This window comes from Maylandia zebra, linkage group LG11 (genome assembly GCF_041146795.1).
Source record: "Maylandia zebra isolate NMK-2024a linkage group LG11, Mzebra_GT3a, whole genome shotgun sequence".
NCBI lineage: Eukaryota > Metazoa > Chordata > Actinopteri > Cichliformes > Cichlidae > Maylandia > Maylandia zebra.
Genome location: NC_135177.1, coordinates 12,337,884 through 12,360,855, shown reverse-complemented (window position 1 = coordinate 12,360,855; position 22,972 = coordinate 12,337,884). Strand labels below are relative to the sequence as shown.

Here is a 22,972-nt window from a genome sequence, read left to right as displayed (position 1 = left end):
ATTTAGCACAAACACACTCACAAGGGCTTGGAAGAGGGCAGGACCAGCCACTCCCACTGTTCTATAGTTCCATCATAAACACAGAGGGCGAGAGAGCCAGACAGCGAGAGGAAGAGAGAGAGCGAGGGAGGAGCATAGCTGCGCTGAGCCGAGCCCCTCTATGCCTCAGCACGCACAGTGGAGCAGACGCCAACAGCCACACAAACACACTCCCCTCTCAGTTACATGCACAGTCACACACATACCGCACGCACACACCACCACCTCCACCACCGCTGTTGCCGCCACCACTTCCACCACACACACACACACACACAGTGACGGCTGCCAGGCGCAGTGGGAAGCAAGCCGTCAGGGAGTGAGCTTGAGAAGAAAGAGAGGGGAAGAGAAGAGAGTTGGAGGGGGCACCTTGTGGATCAGAAGGGATTTTCCTCTGTGTGAGTGCACGTCTGGATAACGCCATCTGCTTCTTCCTCAGCTAGAGGAGTTTTCACCACGGCTTTTTCTTTTTGCTCATCCTCCACGCCGGGCTTCAGCAGTATCTACCTATCTATCCCCGGAGCTTAACAAAAGAGGGAGGGAGTGAGGAAAAAAAAGGCAGTCACAGCTTCAGCTCTAGACCACCCTCTCTCCTCCTCCACCTCCGCCTCCTCTTCCTCCTCCTCCTCTTTTCTCCCCAGCTCCACATCCATGTGTGAGTTCATCGCTGATTTCCCTGTCTTTTAAGGATAGAGAAGAGGACAGCGTGTGTTCTCCAGGATACAGCCGAGCTCCCAGAGGGATCAGGGTCTCGTCTGGTACACAAGAGGGGGAGGAAGAACGAGACAGGGAAACGGATACACAGGAAGAGAGAGAGAGAGCTGGAGAGAGACAAGAGAAAGACACTGGAAAGCAAATTAAGGGGCATGTTCAGGGCAGCACAGAAGAAGAGTGAGTCAAATTTTTAGAGCGGAGTGTGCAGGGAACCGGCAACCGAAACCCAGCCGTTCATCCCTCCTCCTCCTTATCATCCTCTTCTTCTTCCCTCTGCTTTCCCCCCCCCTCTCAGTCAGGCTTTTCAATTCCCTCTATTGTTTCCCGTATTTCTGCTATCCTTTCATATCTTCCTTTCCTCACTCCACACCTCCTTCTCCCCAAACCTCTTTCTGCTGCCACTCCGGAATCTCTTTCCAGACCCACGCAAGGAATGGTTCTGTGAGATTCCCTTTGAGCTCTCAGACAAGTAGACGGACTAAAATCTCAAGCACTATCTGTTCTTCTATCCATTCCTCCTTCTGCGCGTGTATCACCTTCACCAGTGAGAGGAGAGCGTTCTCTCTTCATCCCCCACTCTTGGAAGCAGTCATTTAAAGAATTCAGGCCATCCCCTCGGAAGTGATCAGCCTCCAGGACCTTCAACTGGATTCCAGCTACATGGGAAAACGTTTGGAACAGCAGCCAATGTACCCCCACTACACCTACTACTACCCCCACTATCTCCAGACCAAGGTAAGATGGTCAGCAAGGTTTGACTTATTGCGTTTCTGTGTTGCAAATGTAGATCAGCACGTCGTCTTAAAACTGTTGCAAAATTGCACTCTTCAACTCCCCTGTTAAAGTTTCGCCTTCCATATCTTGTATCTCTTTAAATCTTTCCTAACCAGTGTGAATCAGTCCAGAGTGTCGAAGTTGTTGCCCCCCCCCCCCACACACACACACACACACACACACACACACACACACACACACACACACACACCTACCTTTGTTGGGTCACGTTCCTAAGTCTGTGCATCAGGATCCAAAGAGTGATTGTGGCATATCTCAGGCGATCATTCTTGCCTGTGTTTTACAAAACCAGCAAACACTGAATGACGGTAAAACGAGCATCAGTGTATATATGCTGGGATTGTCTTGGAACAGAGCGTGCTAAATAGCACTCTGTCCCTTGTTCCCCCATCTGCCTTTAAGCTGGGAGATATTGATGTCACTCAACTGGATTTTTTTTCCTTTTCCAGCTGCGCTGAGTGCTTGACCCTCTCCTCCCTTCTCTGACCCCACCAGCTCCAAGTTCAAGTTCAGGGCAGGAGGCCCATCCTTCCCTCAATCCTTATATTCCCCCCTACTTTGTCCCCCAACCCCCACCACCCTGAGAACTCCACCCTGTACCCCTCCCTTCTCTGGCAGTCCCTAGTCCATGCAACTCACCCATTATGATATGTTGTAGAAATGATTGATGGAACCTGATTTACTTCTCGGATTACCTAGAATGCAGAAAAACAAGCTCAGTTTATTTATTTTTTCCCTCCGCTTTGTCAGTTTGATCCCAGTATGCATACACAGAGCATCTTGATAAATTCATTTCACACATGCACGCACTGACATGTACTGGTTCTTCTACCACCGAGAAGGCAGAAAATGGGTTACGAAGGGCCTGATCGATAGCTCCTGCATCATATCACCCGCCATTCCCTCTGTCTGCTCTGATTCGTGTGTGTGTGTGTGTGTGTGTGTGTGTGTGTGTGTGTGTGTGTGTGTGTGCGCGACTGTCTTTTTTTTTTTTTTTTTCTTTCTTTTGTCATGATAGTAAATATGAGGAGTTGGCAGGTTTGCTGCAATATTTAGTAAATATGTACATGTCAGTGGGCAAGAGCGATGGTGAGAGAGGCAATGAAAAAGTGTGGGAGTAGAATGCTATGAGAATAGAGAGATCATGTTACTGGTGGACAGAGTGTGGGAAGAACAGGTAAGAAAATTATTGCTCGGCTGTTAAAAATATGTTGAACTGTGAGCCAAGCAAAAACTGCACGGTGCGATTGCAGGCCAACAGCAACACGTTTATGTGGAGTTCCAGACGCTGTTGGTCGAATTACCCTCCCAATTACCGCTTTCCTGCGCTCATTCTCAGTAAGCATCTAGAGAAGTCTTGATGCAGGTTATAGAGGATTTACCTTAAAATACCCAAATGACTCTCTTACTAACAAAATAAAAAGCAAAAGTGCAAGTGTCCATTTGAGCACAAAATATTGACCACAAAGAATACTTTAAAAATTTTCTAGTGTTTCTCTTGCGTCTCAAAGATCACAAGTGCGTGTTGGTCTGCTTTCATTTTGTAAATTGAAATGGTTCCACATGGAAGACTTTTTTCACTGCTCGTTAACTTTTATATTGCATGCCTCACTGCAACAAGTTGTGGACAATTACTATACAGCTCAAAGCTGGTGGAGTCCACTAAACAATTAAACTTTTTGAGGCTCTGTATAACTGAAACTGATCAACCAAAACATGTCTTAACTAGCCAAAGTATCAACTTTGAATTATCTGGTTGATCAGTATACTAATGCAGGGATGGGTAGATTTTGTTCATGTTCACATGTTGGGCACATGAACTCTAAGAAAAGGGTCATCTCACAATGACTAAAAGGTATTGTAGTCAAAGGCTTCAATACTTCCAGTTTTAGCAGCTATTTGGCTTCACCATATGAAGTCTAAGATTTTTTTCCTATTTAATTAAGGGATGCGTTTACAGATGACACATGCAGATTGTATTTGCAGCGTGTCGACATTACCCACTTATCTGCTGATCTCAGTGCTGCACACATTCACATCTGGGATCTGTCTGATGTTTTTAAGAGCGTGCTCAAGACGAACAAACAGAAGCTGAGAACTGTTTGTTAATGCACATCTGTGATTTGCTTGTAATAAACGTCTTCAATGATAAGCGCGCCTTTCTGTTTGCTAATTTGCACCAGAAAATTCACGTCTGCTAGTAGAGAATATGAAACATGTTGTTTTTAATTTTCCTTTTAATGGAAGAAACTTAAAGGCTATAGATGGTAATTGTCTCTTGGCACTCTTGTTTATTTTTTTTCTTAAACCGGATGGGGGGGAACAAATTATTGAATTTATCATCTTAACAAACCTTTTTTTTTTTTTTTTTTTTTTTTTTTTTTTTTGTCAGAATGAGTTTTTGACAGTGTTCATTTTGTGTTTAAATGCTGTGCATTTACGCTTGTTGTTATGATTGAAGAAAATTCACGTTGAACTTAAAAGATTACTTTTTAAATTCTGTGCCGATATCTAGCATATCTGTAAATCTGGAGCCATCAAAATAAAACTGACTGTGATTTGTTGCTTTATTACACCGTACTATGCTGCATGAACACGTAGGTTAGATTAACTTCAACACTTGATGCATGCCCGTTTTACGTGTACAGATGTCACTGTGTCACACTGCTGTGGCTTGTTCTATTATTTATCTCAGTCAGTTCAAGGTCATCTCATTTCTCACAAGTATTTGCAACAGGCATCTGACTGAAACCATCACTTCATTCCTCACACTCCATCCCTCTCTTCCACCAGACCTCTCTCTGCTCTCAAGGTCATATCAAATTGGATCCTTCCTACCCCAGAGTACACTCGCACTGCAAGCACAGCTGAAAGGGTGTGTGTTCACGTATGCATTCATAGACAAATAAAACCAGTATCCGTGACTGTACATGAGCCTGCAACTTTGTCAATTCATGTATGAGCGTGAACTGAATTTATTTGCTCACTTTTGTGTGGATAAGTGTGGGCGTGTTATCCTGTGTGAGGTAAAGTGACTCTCTGTGTGTGTGTGTGTGTGTGTGTGTGTGTGTGTGTGGCCTCTGAACAATGAGTCGTCGTCCCCCCCCCCCCGTGCCTGACCCCTTTTCAGTGCAGCTTGCTGTCATTAAAGCCCCCCATGTCCCAGAAGAACAGTCTCCTTAGAGTGTGCGTGCCCGCACGTCTAACTCTCCATAGAAGTTCAGGCTTAGTTATGAGTCTATATGGACCTTGACAAAAGCCTTGTGTTGGATCGGCTCTTCTACTCTGACTTATATCGGGCAGGGGTAGAGGATTGTTGGGTGGAAATGTAGCCGTGCAGGTATTTTTCTGGCTTCTTTCCTTTGTGTGCAGAGAGACTAAACTGGTAGTATGTGTAGTATGTATTGTGTGCTCTCTTCGTTACTTTCTCCTAATTTACAGATATCTTTTTCCGTTTCTTCCCCTCTTTTTTTTTTTTTTTTTTTTTTCTCCCTCCTACTTTTGCTAACTGATCTGATGGGCCTCTTATTAATCTTGATTCCAGCAAGAGGAGCTTCTCTCTTTCTGAAAATCAATTGCGTGTGTGTGTGTGTGTGTGTGTACACATGAAGTTTGCCTTCGCTGCCCTGCAGTACTAGTCTTTAAACCTACACACTTCCTCACTGTCATTAACACACATGCACCACCTTCACATAGAGGCAGTTATGAAATGGCTGGCTTAAACTAACAACGGGGCAGATGACGGAGTGCGTGTAAATGCGCGGCTGTTAAACGGAAATTTACTCTTGCTCTGCTTCCATAATGGGCTATAGGTACAGTTGGTGTACATTAGCAGGGTGTGGGGAGTGATAGCATGGCCTCTTGCGTGAGCCCAGTGGCCCTTAATCATGGCTGTAAGAGGGTGTGAGGGGATCAGGGTGAGGGTTAATGCACAAGTGCAGCTGCACTGTTAGATTCTGTGTGATTTGTTAAAATTTAACCTGTGTGTGTGTGTGTGTGTGTGTGTGTGTGTGTGTGTGTGTGTGTGTGTTGTTGCTGCTGCTGCTGCTGCTGCTGGAGGGACTAAAGCTCAAATCTGCCATTCTTGAATATGAGCAATGTTTTGGATTTTTCTGATTGCGCTTGTGAGCTGGTTTCATTTGCTTTATTTTCTATGCTTGTTGTATTGCTTAATAGTTACAATTATTTAATGAAAGGATTTTTTTTTTTTTAAGAAATGAAGACTGCAAAAATCCCTAACAAAATGTGCAAAGTATTTTAGCTTGTTATTATTGCTGTAATTTCCTGTGTGTTTTCCTGAGGTTGTGGTGGTGTCACTGCAAATTTAGCAAAAACAACAAACTGACATCTCTCCTGTTTGAGAAGAGGAAACATGGCATTCATGACACACGACTTTTAGTTTTGACAAGGCAGATTTTCTTAACTTCGTGTTACATACCTTTTAATCTGTTACAGTGTAACAATATTAAATTAGCTCTATAACCTGATGGAGAAAGGCAAGGATTTCTTAAATCAATCAAGATGAAGTGCAGGCTTTCAGCTTTAATTCAAATAGTTTACATCAACCTTTGAGGAATTACACCCATTTTTACACACAGGCCCCAATTTTAGAGGCTCAAAAGAAACTCAACAAACTAATATCATTTTAAAAGTAAGATTCTTTCTAATACTTGGATGAAAATCCTTTCCAGACAATGACTGCCTGAAGTCTAGAACCCACAGATATCACCAAATTGTCTGTTTCCTCCCTTAATATGCTGCAAGGCCTTTTAATGCATCCACCTGCAGTTGCTGCTTGTCTTTTTTCCTTCAGTTTTGGATTTAATAGTAGAAAAGCATGCCCTGTTGGGTTGAGATCAGGCGACTGACTTGGCCATTGAACAATATCCCATTTCCTTTACCTTGAGAAACTCTTGGGTTGCTTTTGCAGAATGCTTTGGGTCATTATTTGTACTGCTCGATCTGGCTCAGGAGGTAGAGAAGGTCGTCTATTATTCGGGAGGTTGGTGGTTTAATGTCTGGTATCCTTAGGCAAGACTGAACAAGTTCATCCTGATGCCTTCATCAGAGTCTAATTATTGGATAGAAAACACTTAGGCATAGAAAAAAGTGCTTGCATGAATGGGTGACTGAGGCTTGTATGCAGTAGAGTAGGAAAGCGCTATATAACAACCAGTCCTTTTATATTTACAGTGTTCTATTATTTTTGCAATATTTGGCTGAACACGAGAGTGCAGCCCCGTTTGCTATCATCAGTTACCAGTATACAGTTAGTGGCCTGGTTCAACTGGCAGCTATACATGTCAATGCCCCATAACACTGTCTCCACCGTCTTTGACAGTTCATCATCCAAAGCATATCATTGTTTCTGTCCTTGTCCATATCAGTCTTCCCATCATTCGCTTCTCGTGTTGCAAGTAAATTTAGATTTTTTTTTTTTTTCTCTTTTAGTCTCCAGTCCTTAAGATCGAATGCATTAGCCAGCTATCTATGATAATTGTTAAATGGCAGGCTTCTTCTGCCCACGAAACTGATTGTCATTCATTGTTCAGTTAATTGTGAGTCTTTGGTGGTGTGCAGAAGCAAAACCACAAAATAATTGTGCATTCCAACAATTTATGGACCTAACTTTTTACCTGCACACTTCCAAATATAAGCCAGCACTCTTGCTTGTCTTCAGTTAAAATGCAGAAACTTTCGAGTCTTTCTCAGCTCCCCAATGTTTTCATTTTGCTCATCTTTTTCGTGTATAGCTGTTTGACTACGCAAATGATTTTTGTCTCCGTATGCATGAATTTGCTAGTGAACTTTGATCTTTATCCATCATGCCTCTCTAACTATAGCAGCTATTCATTTTTTTTTTTTTTTTTTTATTTTAATCTTTGCAGCTTGTGGTGATTGACTGAGGATGTGAATCTTTGATGATAATCACTAAGAGGGAGATAAGAGAGGCTAACAGGAAAAAAAAGTCATATTATCAACCAGCTAATCATTAGTTTGCTGCAGATCAGTGTGCTAATATGCTCAGCGGCACACAAGGAGCTTTAATTAGGATAATGAGAAACAGCATTTAGTTGATATCAAAGTAATGACACATGCGGACATGCCTGGACATCTAAATAGAATATTTTGTCCCTTCAAAAATGAGCTTTTTACATTCAATTACTCCCCATTATGCGTTAGATAAATGTGGTCAGTAGTTGGCTTTGTTGTGATGAGTAAACCTCATAAAGGAAGGAGGGAAACGGAGCACACAAAACATGCCTGACCTCTTTTCGGCTTAGCTCGCTGTCATTAAAACACCCTGCATTGTGTAAACACAAAGAGAACATTAAAAATTTGATTAACTCATTCACCCATCATCCATTTCACATAACCTTCCCCCTTCTTTCCTCGTCTCCTCCCGAGCTTCTGTTCCTCCTCTTGTCAAATATAAAGTACTTCGTCTTAGCAGAAACAGCCGCCATAAATTATGCAGCACACATCTCACACACACAGAGACGCTGAAAAGTGTGTGTTTAGTGTGCAAAGTAAACAGAGGGTATAAGCTTTATAGCCTTGCATGCATTCTGCTCATGCCCTGTTTCTTCTCACACATCTGCCTGCCTGCATCAGTTGTAGTTTTACAACCGGCAGTATTATTATGTGCATGTTGTTTAAAGACCCAGCTATTCTGTTTAGATTTCAACTCTGATCTCCATAGCATCGCATGCCAATGAAGAGAAGAGAGAATGGCCTTATGTTGCCGCCTTCTACTCTCCCTCCTTTTTTTTTTTTTTTTTTTTTTTTTTTTTCCCTCTCTCGCTTTTCCAGCCCCTATCCCACTGTGTTCTGGGCTCTCTCTCTCCCCTTTCCTCTCTCCTACCATCTGTTCAGTTTGCTGGGCCTAGGTAGTTTTTACTGCTTAAAAGGGACTCTCCTAACCACCCATATATGTCCATTTATTATTCTCCGTGGGCTGTTCTATTCTTGTCCCAGTACAGTAGTGGTTGCTGACCATTGCCTTACTATGTTAAATAGGAATGAAAAAGCTTCAGTGGGTCAGCTCATGCACAGAGGGGTGAGAGAAGCTCACCCCTGCCAGTTTTGTAATAGAAAAATATGTGCAGGAGGGAAGGAGAAGGCAGGATAGAGGCAAAAAAGGGATGTGAAGGAGACATATCAAAAAGAGAACAGATGGCTGTAGCAAAAAGAATTCAAAAGAAGAAAAAGAAGAGATAACGATCCAAAGGGAAATAAAGAGCGACGCTGTGAAGGAGACAGGAGTTGCAGGCTCAGTCAGGGAATAATGGTGCTGCTGCATTTTTAATAGTTGGCCACTTTGTAGCGACCCTTGTCTAATGGATTCTCTGCCTCTTAAAAGCTCCTGTCAGAGCCCTCTACCTCTAACGGTTACACAACGGAAATTACTGAAGGCTCCAACAGTCCCCAACACTTCCTGATAGAATAATAATATTGTCTGGCATCAAACATAATTCCACTCCACAGATTTTTTTTTAATTTTTTTTTATTTTTTTTTTGGGGGAAAAATATGTTCCGAGTTAAATTTACTTGCAGGAAGCAGAAACTAAAACACTGAGGGCTTAAGAAATGTCCAAGACTCGCACTGATATTACAACTCTTTGAGACGAACAGCTCTGGCCGTCACTTTGCTTCCTTTTAGAACACCGCTAAGTGCCTGACAAAGACTTTATTGGTGTGGTGAAAAGGGAGAGACACAGAGCACAACCTCTAGCTGTTAGCTATTTTAAGTGTGTGTGTGTGTGTGTGTGTGATTCAGTGTACAGACTATGGCCCCTGGCCATGAGCCTGATCTAGTTTGTAGAGATGGTAGATACTGTTCAGGTCTTCACAAATTACAGTGGGACAGCTCCAGATTTGCATTTTATGGCTTGTGGCCTAGAAACCTACTGTAAATACAGAATGTTAATAATCCTTAACGGTTTGTGAACAGATGGAAGGCTAAGAAATATGATGTGTAAAAAGGAAAACTTTTAAATACTTTGGTTAACATAATTTTGTTTTTCATAGAAAGAATTTCAGTTTTTGCAGTGGTCAGTCAAATGCCAAGTGTTTCAGTCAGAGCTAAAATAATACCATGTGTTGTGTTTTAAAGATTCTTGTAGAGCATTTAGTTGACTGGTCAAGAGGCATTACATCAGTGCCCCTAAAGTACATTTGGTGGAAATATGATCACCATCATTTCTGAGGTGAAAAGTTTAAGACCTTAAAAACTGCTAATGGAAAAAAAAGTGAGTTATGAAAGAATCCTGGACACTTTGGTGTAAACCTTCAGCCAACCTGCACAAATTGGAGGAGAGCAATAACAGCATGACTTTGAACTGCAAACTAACTTGGCTTAGTCTCAGAAGTAGAAATATTAACTTTTATTTTGAAGACCAAGTAAAGTACAGTGTTGTGGCTTCATTGCTTCATCTGGAAAAGAAGAGGGAGATCTGCAACCTCAACAAAATTTATATGGGGATCTAATGCTTCAGAGGTGCTGTCGGAGGGAGGACATGGTACCTAGTACTTTAGCCACAACTAACATATTAGGGTGCTGCTACTTTGCTAATTCAAGATCATTTGTATGCCTTGGCATAAGATGAATGGGAAAAGCTTAAAACACTGCAACATATTCAGTATCCTTAAAAGTTGCATGCAGGAACATCTGACAAATAACACATTAAAAGATTTTTCTAGCTATCTGAAATTGGTTATTCTTCCTGTTTTCATGTCAAAGCAAGAAAATCATTCAAATTATAATTTTTTTGTATTTCACAAAATATTATGAAACTTACAGCACAGTTGTGGTTCTCTTTGGCATTCAACCTACATCCTCCTGCCTATGATCAAATCACAGCTGTACATTCAGTACAAGAGCACTCCCTAGTGATATTGTTTAATCAGTCTGGCTTCTGATTTAGAAGCGTCCTGTGATTCTCAGTACAACTGATTATATATCTAGGATTTTATGTAAGTTGGCAGAAGCCTTCAACTTAACAACTGTGTGTGAGATAAATGCATTTTTGGAAAACTGGCCAAAATTGTTGGACTCATAAATATAATAAATGTAATGACCAACAATGTTTGTTTTTTTTTTTTTTATGATAAACTTTCAGATTTGTGCAGAACTCCAGTCTGCGTTGCTCATCTTGAGCTCTCTCTATATATCGCTGCACATGTAAAACTTTTCCTCTAATTATTTGTATTTTCGGCTAAGAAAATAGTTTTTAGTTGCCACTTCTTGTTTGCCAGTAGAACCACAAAATATACTACGAAATACACATTGAATCTATGAAGCAAAACATTCAGTTGTGATCATTGTGCTGTTTTTGTTGATAAACACAATCAGATTTCATTAAAATACTTTGTATGAAAAAGTGCATTTTTGGTCAGGACTGTAGTTAAGAATATAACTCTATAACAAACAGACATTATTTGCATGTATGGTGTGCATATAATCTTATAATCAATATCGGGGTTTGGTTTTCTTAATCATGTTTTCCATTTACTGTGTGTGCTCCCCGATGGAAATGCAGCAGGGTAGGTTTGTGCATTGGTGGATGTGTGATCTCTACACTAGGGACCAGATAGATAATTGAAAGATGGGCCTAAGGGATTTTCCCCATGTGGTGTTCTTTGGCACTTCCTTCTTTACATCTCCCTTTTTTGTCTCTCTCTCTCCTCCCCCCCCCCCCCCCCCAATTGCCCCTCATCTCTTTCTATCTCATGCGGTTTCAGGATAGTGCTGGCTGTTCAGAGGAAAATTTCCCCCTGTAAAATTCCATACATAGTTATGAGTCATTGCATTTTGTTAAAGATGTAGCAGTGGTATTTCCCTTTCCTTCTCTTGAATACATGAAATCAGCAGTTGTGCTAGAGTAGTCATAGCTGTTGTACTTTGTTTAAAAAAAAAAAAAAGAGGAAGAATGCGAAAAATCTGCATACAATATCATGGAAGAACCTCTTGACTTCTGGGCATGAATAGCTAATAATTAAAACCGTAAGTTGTAGAACTATGACCTTGATGTCAATTTGTACTGAAAATCTTCTCCCCACCCACTTTACCTGCTTGTCTCATATCTCTCATATTTCAAAAAGCTCAAAGCTTTCCAGTGTTGCGTAGAGGTTACTGGAGTATGACTGACTGGCGATGCTGTCCAATCATGTACGATAAATCCCTCCAGAGTTGTGGTGAGTCAAAACCAACTAAATAGGTGCCAGGAGTGAGACCCCTGCAAAAACTGTGCATTAACTAGAAATCCAGCTTAAGATGTGCACAGGTTGGGGGGTGGAAAATCCTAGAGCTCAGTATATCCCACAAATTTTCTTTGCTAACACCTATGGTAAACTTTAAAACACACATTAAGGTTATACCCCACAACATAAGACCTCAGTATTTAGAGATTTCTCACAAGTCTTTTCTGGGCCAAATAACTGCAGACTGATGGGATTTTGAGTGTGTATTTCTGTTTGAAACTTTCGTTTGTGTATGCTGGAAAGTAATGTGCATATGGAATGAAAGTTTCACTTTTCACTGCATTAAAGTGTGCTTTCAATGTGCAGTCAGTCTCTTCATAATGGCTGCTTCCCACTGATACCATTTCAGTCCTGGTCACTTTTAGATTGCTTGCAAAAACATTGGTTTTTTTGTATCCAGAAGAAAAATGGATCGTCTCCAAGTGGGAACAAAGTCTGGTGCTCAACCTCTGTACATTTTCTTTCTTTGTTTGAGAGGAATTTTTAAAGAAACCGAGTTTAACTCCATAAAACTGCCACAGTGTTTGCCCTTGCAGACAGTTTAGCTGGGTTACAGACACACTCTTGTCCCTGAGCCAGAGGTGGCTGGCCAGAACAAACATCTCCTATTCCCTGTTAATGAAATCCTGAATAAAATTCTCCCTCCTCAGCTTGCCCCAGGGGTACCAACTTACTGCCTGGGCAATGGCCAGCTCACTCGGCTGAGCACAGATTGTTAGGCTACATTCAGCTTTTATTCATTCACACTGCAGCATCTCCTCGGAGACTACCAGCCTTTTTCAAAGTTGTGCTAGAGTCTGCTGTAAGTATGTTTTGGTGTGTGACTTGAAGAGTGTGTGAGCATGCGCATGCACAGGAGTGTGCCTTTGTGTGATGTGTTTTCCTGCTTGTGCCTGAGACACAGAGAGATGAGGCGAGTGTGCCAAAGTGAAAGATAAACAGACTAACGATGAAGGAGGAGAAGTCAAGTGTGCGCCTGTGTGCACGTGCACATGCGTAGTGGATGTGTCGAGGATGCAAACTAGCTTTGTAGCTCTCAGTGAAGTGTTGATTTAAGTGGAAGTGGAGGGAGGAGATGGGATAAAAGGCCTGACTAGATTAGGCTGGCACACACTACTGAGGCGTGTTGTACTGCCTGGCCTTTCAGCGCACTCTGAGCGCGTGCATACGCGCCTGAGAGACGCGTTCTTGTGTGACAATGTTGGAATCGGGTTTGTGCGTGCGACTGTTGGACGCACTTGCTCTGGTGCTGATATCGGTGCTGCTGTACAATAAAGCAGCAGATTAGCCAAGCCACCAGAGCCGCTAGAACAGCACTGAGAACACTAATCATTGTTCTGGCATCTAGCAATACTCTTTGCTGTACATTGTTTGTTACCACAGAGAAGTGGCATTGTGAAGATGAGGTATGGAGGTTTTACAGTGTCAGCCACAGTGTGTACCAGATTCTTTATCTCGGTGAAGATGGGAGGTAGATTACAGCTAATGCAGCTGTTTATTTCTTTAAAAGTACTTACAACCTTTCAGTTCCTGCCAGTACTGAGGCCAAAATACTACATATTCAAGCACCCCTATCCAGGCAGCCCTTAAAGAGTATCCAACCATAATAGTTCTTTGAGTAAGGCTTGCAGAACTGTCTCTCTGAGAGTGGGAGAGTGATGTCTGAGGGTTAAAAATAACTTTTAAAGTGGTTTCAAATGCTTGAGGTGAGGTTATTTTAACTTGAACAGACAACCTAGCCGCTTCAAAACGCTGCCTTTTTTTTTTTTTTTTAAGTCTTCTGCCTTTTACTGACTTTCTTTTTAACATTTCTGTTACATTCTGCAGCTGTTCAGGCAAGATGTAAGGGTTGCTTATAGGTGTTATTTGTGCAGTGCAGTTTCAGCTATTGAGACATTAACAAATACATGCTAACAAAACACTTGAATGAGTACCTGTCTATGGTTTGTCACATTTGGCAGCAGCAACCTGAGCGTAAATTGAAGATGCTGCTAAATAAGGGTTTATACAAATGTAGTTATTGCTTCTGTTCACAGTAAGTAAACAGTGAACTGTCAGAGGCAAGAAAAAGGGGGGAAAAATTTGTGAATTCCACACAAGCATGCTGTCATTTGTGCTGAACCATTGGAGGAGACAGGGACATTTGTCTGCTACATGTGGTACAAGAGCAATCTGCATTTTTCATTGATTTAACTTCCTGCATAAATAATTAAGAGCCTGAGAGGCAGTATCTTCATGTACTGTACATTTTCATCTTTATATATGCACAATCAATTTGTCTGGCTAAGTAGAAAGTGCATGGTTGATGGGTGCTTTTACAGGGTTAGTATGAACATGCGTCTAATTCTATGGAGCCCATTTTGACATTCATTAAAATGTACTTTGTGCATTTAGGATGTTTGACATGCAGTACATACTGCTGAACATCATTAGGAGAATTCTCTTATCAGAGCTTGACATTGTTGTTGGACTCATGCTGACTTTGAACTGACCTGTGACTTAGGACTGACTCAGTCTCCCGATGCTGAATTTCACAGAACTTTACCAAATTTCCAAATCAATGCTAATATTGAACTTTATGGTGTGTATTCATTTTAATTAATAAGTGCTGTAACATTATTGACTTATTGACATCAAGAGAAGATTCATTGTCCTGGTATAGTGCCCACCATAATGATTGGGACAAACAATTTCTGTAGTTTTGCCATTTTGTACTTTTGCTTTTGCACATTACCACAGCAACATGTAAATCAATATATGAACAGAGTGCAGACTTTTAGCGTTACTTCAGTGGGGTTTTTTTTTTCGTACAAACTGCTTAAGAATTACAGCCATTTTTCTTCAGTCCCACATTTCCAGAGGTTCAAAATTAATTGGACAATTGACTGACAAACAGTTCTACAGCAAGGTGAGGCCCGCTCCCTTGCTGTTTCATGTGAAATGAAGCAGACACAAAATCTGAAGTTGAGTCAAAGTAGTGAGTTTGTATTTTTATAGCTCTCACTGTTATGTTAAATATGAGACCCATAGAGATGGCAGTGAAAGTGAGAGAATCTCTAAACCCAAACAAACCTATCACAGAGAAATGGGAGGAGGCAGGTGTATCACCGTCAAAGTCGAGACGGCTTTCTGAATGGAAACGGAAAGTATGTACAAAAAGTTACAAAACACTGAATATACTCAAGAACACTAGATTTGGCCACAAAACATCTAAAACGCCTGCAAAGTACAGAAAAAGTCTGTGGAAAGATGAAACAAAGATTAACTTGAAACTGCTTACGATTCAAAGCAATGCCACATTATCTGCTAAACATCGTGGATGTAACATGGGTATGGGTATAATGCCTGCCAGTCACTAGTGTTTATTAAAGATGTGATTGCTAATAGAAATAGCAGGATAAATCTTTAAGGCTATACTCTCTCCTCAGATTTAGCCTAATGCCACAAAACTGACTGGACAGTGGGTCATTTACAGTACACTGTGAAGCAAGGCAAAGAAATGAGAGATTCTTCTATGGCCTAGTCATTCGCCTGATCTCAATTCAGTAAAGGATGTTTTAAAAACAAAACTGAATGCAAAAAGACAACAAACAAGCAGAAACTGAAAGTGGCTGCAGTAAAGTGAAGCTTGGGATCAAAAGCAGCATTTATTGGTGTCCATGGATTGCAGGCTTCAGGCAGACACCGGCTGCAAAGGAGTTTCATCCAAGTATTAAAATCTTTACATTTATTTTATTTTCATTTTGAGCCTTTGAAAGGAGAACTGTGTATAAAAATGACTTTAATTCCTAAACAGTCCAACAAAAATTTTGTGAAACCTCTTGAATTAAAGATTACAGTCTGCACTTGAGTCACACATTCATTGTTTGTACACAAACAATGAATGTGGATTGTAAATCTGAGGCAAAACTACGTCTTTATACAGGACACTGCATATAGAAACAATTACTATTTTAGTTTAGGAACCGTTTTTATGGTTTTTATTCAAGTTTTTTTCCCCACAGCAACATTAATAGCACATAAATATTACTTATTTAGTCCTTGCAACAATTTTGTAAAATTATAGCCATCAGACCCCCAACTACCATTATGATTAAAATCAAAGGCCTATGCGTGCACACAGGATTAAATGAGACTGATAGCAAGTAGTTTAATGTAAAATCTCACACTCCTCAGTTACACACAGACACACAGAGAAAGTGTCAGCCCCTAGATTAGATGCAGTGGAGACTCTGCGTATATCAGGAGGAGCTTTCAGTGCACTGCAGATAATACTAACTGTAGCACTCTTACCAATACCAACCCTAGAATTATCCTCTCAGCGGAGGTCTCAGAGTCCTCTCTGTCTCTCTCAAGAAGAAATCAATGATGTGTGGGACACTCAGGCAGTACAGTGGGGGACCCACCTGCATGCAAGGCATACAATAATTCCAGATTAGTCTCTTCTTGGTACAGAATAAGAAGATAATACAGTTGTAAGCTGCTGATATTGTTTTCAGTCTGAAAGATTTAACAAGCAGAATGTTTTTCTTTTTAAAGATAGTTTAGAGTGCTTCCTATTATTAAAAAATAATAAAAAATCACACTGATGAATTCATGCACTTAGGCAAAGTGGATTAAATACGAAGCATACAGAGGTGAAACTGCTACCAATCCTCTTGCACTGCAGTAAGTTCATCCAAAAGATTATTTTCAAAAAGTCACTGTATTCCAGTCATGGATATTTCTTTTTACACGGCACAGTGACTGACTGCATACTAAGGAACAGACCTGCTTATAAGGATGGGTGGGTTAAGTTAAGACCTTAGGAGCATACTGCAGTGATACAGTTGGTAGGTGTCCTGCTATGAATTTTAGGGTCTTCCACAACACATAAGTTGGAATAAGGTCTTTGACTTGTCCAATAGCACATTATCATTCCTGGACATTTCTTTTGGTAGAATAACCTGAGTGCTGAAGTTGTCCTTCTGCTTGGCACTCTCTTTTGGGATTTAGCTAGTGAACAGGTGTCCTGACATTTTGATTCAGTTTAAAGATAGAATGATGTTATTATGCTTAGATTTTTTTTCTTTCCTCAAACAGAATGCGCCTCATTTTAAATGAAACAAAATATTGTTCCAACAGCATTCTGGCTGAGCAGTTGCTTTCTGCGTGAAGGTCCCACCCTACCGTAATAAGTGTTCTCACCCCTCAGACTATTACACACTTTGTAGTCAGCGAGTCCTAGCGAGGACAACAAGAGCCTTGAATTTTCTTCATTTGTAATCAATCTGTCTGAGGAATTTTGGAGTTTAAACTCAAAGAAGTCTTTCTTGGAAATCTTACAGTGAATTACTTCCTCCAACATGTTGTGAAAATCAGATCTTCGTCATCCTGTTTATTGAAAACAACTGAAATCTCTTTACCGGTTCCTTTTTTCCCTCCTTTTCTTTTAAAGACACTAAAAGACACTAAGACGCTAAAGTGAAAAAGGAGAGTTGTTAGTTCGCCTGGAAGCATGTGGTAGTTTAAACGTCCACAGAGAATTCTGGGTCAAAAACAAAGTTAAAGCAAAACAGCTGAGGAAAAGTGAAGCAAATAATCGGATTAGAGTAAGGAGTGCAAAGGCAAAAATAACCCAGTCAGGGAAAGAAAGAGGGGGGGGGGGTGTAAAATATGTAGAGCCTATAAGATAATCTTACATGAAGAGAGTTGTTTGGTTTAAAGATCTACTGTCACTCTGGTATAGGAATCTCATTGTGCATCCCTCTGTATTGCCAGTGTACTAGAGTGGTATATGAGACATGTCAGGCGAAAAGCTGAAAGACAGTCCTAGAGAGTTCAAAACATACAATCTGGACTTTACAACAGTCAACCAGAGACATAGTCTAGCTGAATTCCAGATTGAGTGACACACTCAGACAGAAGGAAAATGGGGCTGACAAAAGAGGAGTGGCAAAACAGAGACAAAGCAGTGGAGACAGACTTTTGCTTTCTTCCAAAGTATTGCCACAAGCTGTTGGGCTCAGTCTGCCAACCTAACACAACTTCCCAGCCATAGATAAGCTTCGTGTGCAAGCGCATGTGTCTGTGAGTGTGTGTACATAATTCATAAGCAAAGCCAAATCATGATCTAGAGATTATCATGTCCAGTGGCACAGAAGTAGAGCAAAGAGAGAAAACTATAGATGGACTGGTGGATGGACGGAAAAGTGTTTATAAGGGGAAAACTGCAAGGTTTATAGTACAAAATCATTTATAGGATATATATATATATATATATATATATATATATATATATATATATATATATATATATATATATATATATATATATATATATATATATATATATATATATATATATATATATATATATATATATATCTATATATATATATATATATATAGATATATATCTATCTATATATATATATATAGATATAGATATATATCTATATATATATATATATATATAGAGATAGATATATATCTATCTATATATATATATATATATAGAGATAGATATATATCTATCTATATATGGAATAAGAGAGAACAGCACCACCAAGGCTGGAGACGGAGCAATACTGGAAGAGCATATGGGAGAAGGATGCAACCCATAACGGCAATACTCAGTGGCTAGAGGATCTGAGGGCTGACCACAGCGACCTCCCTGAACAGGGTCCAGTAACCATCACAGTGGCAGATATCCAAGAAAGGGTCTCCAGTATGAAGAGTTGGACAGCACCAGGGCCCGACATGGTTCACGCCTACTGGCTGAAGAAGCTGACTGCACTCCACGAGCGTCTGGCAGCACAAATGAACCAGCTGCTAGTTAACGAGAGACACCCGGAATGGCTAACTGAAGGCCGGACGGTCCTGATCCCCAAGGACCCCAAGAAGGGACCGGTCCCCTCCAACTACCGACCAATAACCTGCCTCAGTACTACATGGAAGCTCCTGTCAGGCATCATATCGGCTAAGATGAACAGGCACATGGGTCAATACATGAGCGGGACACAGAAAGGAATTGGCAAGAATACCAGAGGCGCAAAACACCAGCTACTGGTAGACAGAACAGTCAGCCGAGACTGCAAGACCAGACTGACCAACCTGTGCACTGCCTGGATTGATTACAAGAAGGCCTATGACTCAATGCCCCACAGCTGGATACTGGAATGCCTAGAATTGTACAAGATCAATGGGACCCTAAGAGCCTTCATCAGGAACTCAATGGGGATGTGGCGTACAACACTAGAGGCCAACTCCAAGCCCATAGCACAAGTCACCATCAAGTGCGGGATCTACCAAGGAGATGCTCTGTCCCCACTGCTGTTCTGCATAGGCCTGAACCCCCTCAGTGAGATCATTAACAAGACTGGCTACGGATACCGACTACGGAACGGAGCAGTTGTCAGCCACCTCCTGTACATGGAGGACATCAAGCTGTATGCCAAGAGTGAACGAGACATCGATTCACTGATCCACACTACCAGGCTATACAGCAATGACATTGGAATGTCGTTCGGACTGGAGAAGTGTAGTCGGATGGTAACAAAGAGAGGGAAGGTAGTCAGAACTGAGGGGATTGAACTACCAGAAGGCAACATTGCAGACATAGAGGACAGTTACAAGTACTTGGGGATCCCACAGGCGAATGGGAACCATGAAGAGGCCGCTAGAAAAGCTGCAACCACCAAGTACCTGCAGAGGGTCAGGCAAGTCCTGAGGAGTCAGCTGAATGGTAAGAACAAGATCCGGGCCATCAAGACGTACGCCCTGCCCGTGATCAGGTACCCTGCTGGGGTAATAGGCTGGCCAAAGGAGGAGATAGAAGCCACTGACATAAAGACAAGAAAGCTCCTTACCATGCATGGAGGGTTTCACCCCAAATCCAGCACCCTGAGGCTGTACGCTAAGCGGAAGGAAGGGGGCCGGGGACTGGTGAGTGTCAGCACCACAGTCCAGGATGAGACAACGAACATCCAAGAATACATTAGGAAGATGGCCCCAACTGACCGAGTGCTCAGTGAATACCTCAGGCAGCAGAAACCCAAGAAAGAGGAGGGAGACGAGGAACCATCATGGAAGGACAGGCCCCTGCACGGTATGTACCACCGGCAGATAGAGGAGGTGGCTGATATCCAGAAATCCTACCAGTGGCTGGACAAAGCTGGACTGAAAGACAGCACAGAGGCACTAATCATGGCAGCACAAGAACAAGCTCTGAGTACAAGATCCATAGAGGCTGGGGTCTATCACACCAGGCAAGACCCCAGGTGCAGGCTGTGTAAAGATGCCCCAGAGACAATCCAGCACATAACAGCAGGGTGCAAGATGCTAGCAGGCAAGGCATACATGGAACGCCATAACCAAGTGGCCGGCATAGTGTACAGGAACATCTGTGCCGAGTATAACCTGGAAGTCCCGAGGTCAAAATGGGAGATGCCCCCAAGGGTGGTGGAGAATGACCGAGCTAAGATCCTGTGGGACTTCCAGATACAGACGGACAAAATGGTGGTGGCTAACCAACCGGACATAGTGGTGGTAGACAAACAGAAGAAGATGGCCGTAGTGATCGATGTAGCGGTTCCGAATGACAGCAATATCAGGAAGAAGGAACACGAGAAGCTGGAGAAATACCAAGGGCTCAGAGAAGAGCTCGAGAGGATGTGGAGGGTGAAGGTAACGGTGGTCCCCGTGGTAATCGGAGCACTAGGTGCGGTGACTCCCAAGCTCGGCGAGTGGCTCCAGCAGATCCCAGGAACAACATCGGAGATCTCTGTCCAGAAGAGCGCAGTCCTGGGAACAGCTAAGATACTGCGCAGGACCCTCAAGCTCCCAGGCCTCTGGTAGAGGACCCGAGCTTGAAGGATAAACTGCCCGCAGGGGCGTGCTGGGTGTTTTTAATTATATATATATATATATATATATATATATATATATATATATATATCTTTTTAAAAAAATTTTTTTATTTAGTAACCCCATACTTAATGCAACAGCGTGTGTTCACATACGCATTCCCAGGCACCTTCTGTTTCTCTATCTCCTTTCAGTGGCTCCCTCGCTCTTTTACTTTCAAGGAAGGGTAATCCCTCTTGTAGTTAATGTGCTGTGACATTTCATGGTACAATAGGATTTGGAAGACACTATGTATTCTCATGGTGCCGGGGTCTGGCTGATAACCTTGCTGTCTGGGTGATTTTGGACTCCAGCAACTCTTGGGCTAGCTTTTATCTCACTTTGGAAATCTAATTCTCAAGGTAGAAATGCAATTCACGGTAACACAGACTGTGAGGTGACGCACCGGGGGTTATTGTAAAACCACAGTAACTGCATGCTGTCATGCATCATCTCAATTTCACAAATTCACTGCTAGTAACATCTGATTCATAGATTTAATGTGGCATCAGCTGCTGTGACAGATTAACGTTTTGCTGAGCGGCAGTGCAAGTGACAGCCAGTGAAATCTTTATACTTATGGAGTGGTGCATGCTGGATACGTACCATGTGCTGTTGGAGCCACTTGCCTTTGAGAAAAGCCTTTAATATTAGACAGTGTAAAAATATTGTATTCTAGGTTGTTTCCTGGAACGTTAGGGATGAGATGAAATGGTTGAGAATTTCCATGTTTTGCTGAGGGACATGAAGGGAGCAGAACATGTAATCATAACCAAGGAAGGAGGGCCTGTTCTCTGCTGCCACTTTTATTGTATTTGAAAACATGGTGCCAGCTATCACTGTCACCTGAAGAGGCATGTGAGATACAGCTCAACTTAGAGGAAAATCAAGTGAGTAGTCCATGGTGAGCTTTGACTTTTACTTGAAGCAAGTTGTGTAACGTGACATCATGTCATAGACCACATCTGTAAAGTCAACCACATTTAAATCTTTGCTCTGTGAGAGTTTTGGGCTTCTTTATATGGACAGTAAAGAAAAGTGCCAACTGCAAACAGTAAAAGAAGAACAATTAGAGAGCAGGACAGGACAAAAGTCTCCAGCTTCCTGTGCTTTTTTGCTGAATTGAGACAGAATGTCTAAATTTTAGGAAGTATCTTGGCGTATGCAATTTGACATGATACAGGCAGCAGGGTTTCGACTTTGGATGAGCTCACGGCCAAAGTTCTTATCATGCCTGCAGAGCTGATGTGAGACGGTTGGATATAAGGATTTTCCCCATCGCCCTTCAGACCAACTGCCTAGACAAAGGCAGTGTTGGAAGGGATGATGTTAAATGTTTTACATGACATTTCATTGTTTTCTTCTTTGTTTGGAGGAAGTTTAAGTGCCATAAATAACAGCATTAGCAACTTAATTCCCCTCAGTTATACCTTCTCAGAATTAAAACAAAACAGCTTTAAACAACCTTTGATTTGGATATGACATAATAATAATAATAAATGTTTATATTATCACTTAGTTATTTAAACTGTAGTGAAGCCTCCGGTCCGAAAAGGCTAATTCGATTCACAGGTTGTCATTTTGATCTACACTAAGACGAGCCTTAAATCATCAAATGAATGACTTTAATCCAAATCATGCAAAAAGGCTCCAACATAGTACAGAACATCTTCTGCTTAAGCTAAATGCAGATTACAGCTGAAGTGAACTGAGTGTTTATCTAGCTAACAGCCATACCAAGGGACTAACGTCTTGTCGCTTTGATTTGCCGTAAGATTTCTTTTGAGAGCGTGACAGCGAGCGTGAGACAGTGAGAAGTGTCACGCCCAGATTTATGAGACGGGCTTGGCAGCCCTGATATTGCTGTTTTGGCTGACTGTGTTATACCTGGAGGGAACTCGCTGCTGCCGCCGCTACACTGTAGCCAATTTAGCTGGAGCACAGCTGCTAAGAGGATCCCCGAGGTGTGTGTGTGTGTGTGTGTGTGTGTGTGTGTGTGTGTGTGTGTGTGTGTGTGTGTGTGTGTGTTCAGGATTAGCCACGGCACCAATTAAAGCCTCACACTGGTTTTTAAAGGATAAATTATTAACAGCAGAAGTGACCCCTCTGGTGGCCTTTCTTTCCTCCTTTGCTGTTCGCATGTCTTTTTTCTTCCTCCTTTCCTCTCCAGTATTCACACACTTTTATCAGACTTGCTTCCCTTTCGTTTTCTTGTATTTGCCTTTCCTTGCTCTTGTTCTTATTCACTACATTTCAGTCCTTAAAACTTAGTCTT

General features: G+C 41.7%; 1 protein-coding gene across 4 annotated transcripts in view; it reads left to right on the top strand.

Annotated features, from left to right (window-relative positions):
- The window catches only part of LOC101473661 (RNA-binding motif, single-stranded-interacting protein 3), a 162,620-nt gene that overhangs the window by 41,415 nt on the left and 98,233 nt on the right, over positions 1 to 22,972 (top strand). The window contains exon 1 of one of the 4 annotated variants that reach the window (XM_004568054.3): positions 205 to 1,488. The exons of the other annotated variants lie outside the window; for them this stretch is intronic. Coding sequence (XP_004568111.2) covers positions 1,414 to 1,488 — 75 coding nt within the window. The 5' untranslated portion in view covers positions 205 to 1,413. Of the gene's footprint in view, positions 1 to 204; positions 1,489 to 22,972 lie in introns of those variants that run through there. 4 annotated transcript variants of the gene reach the window in all.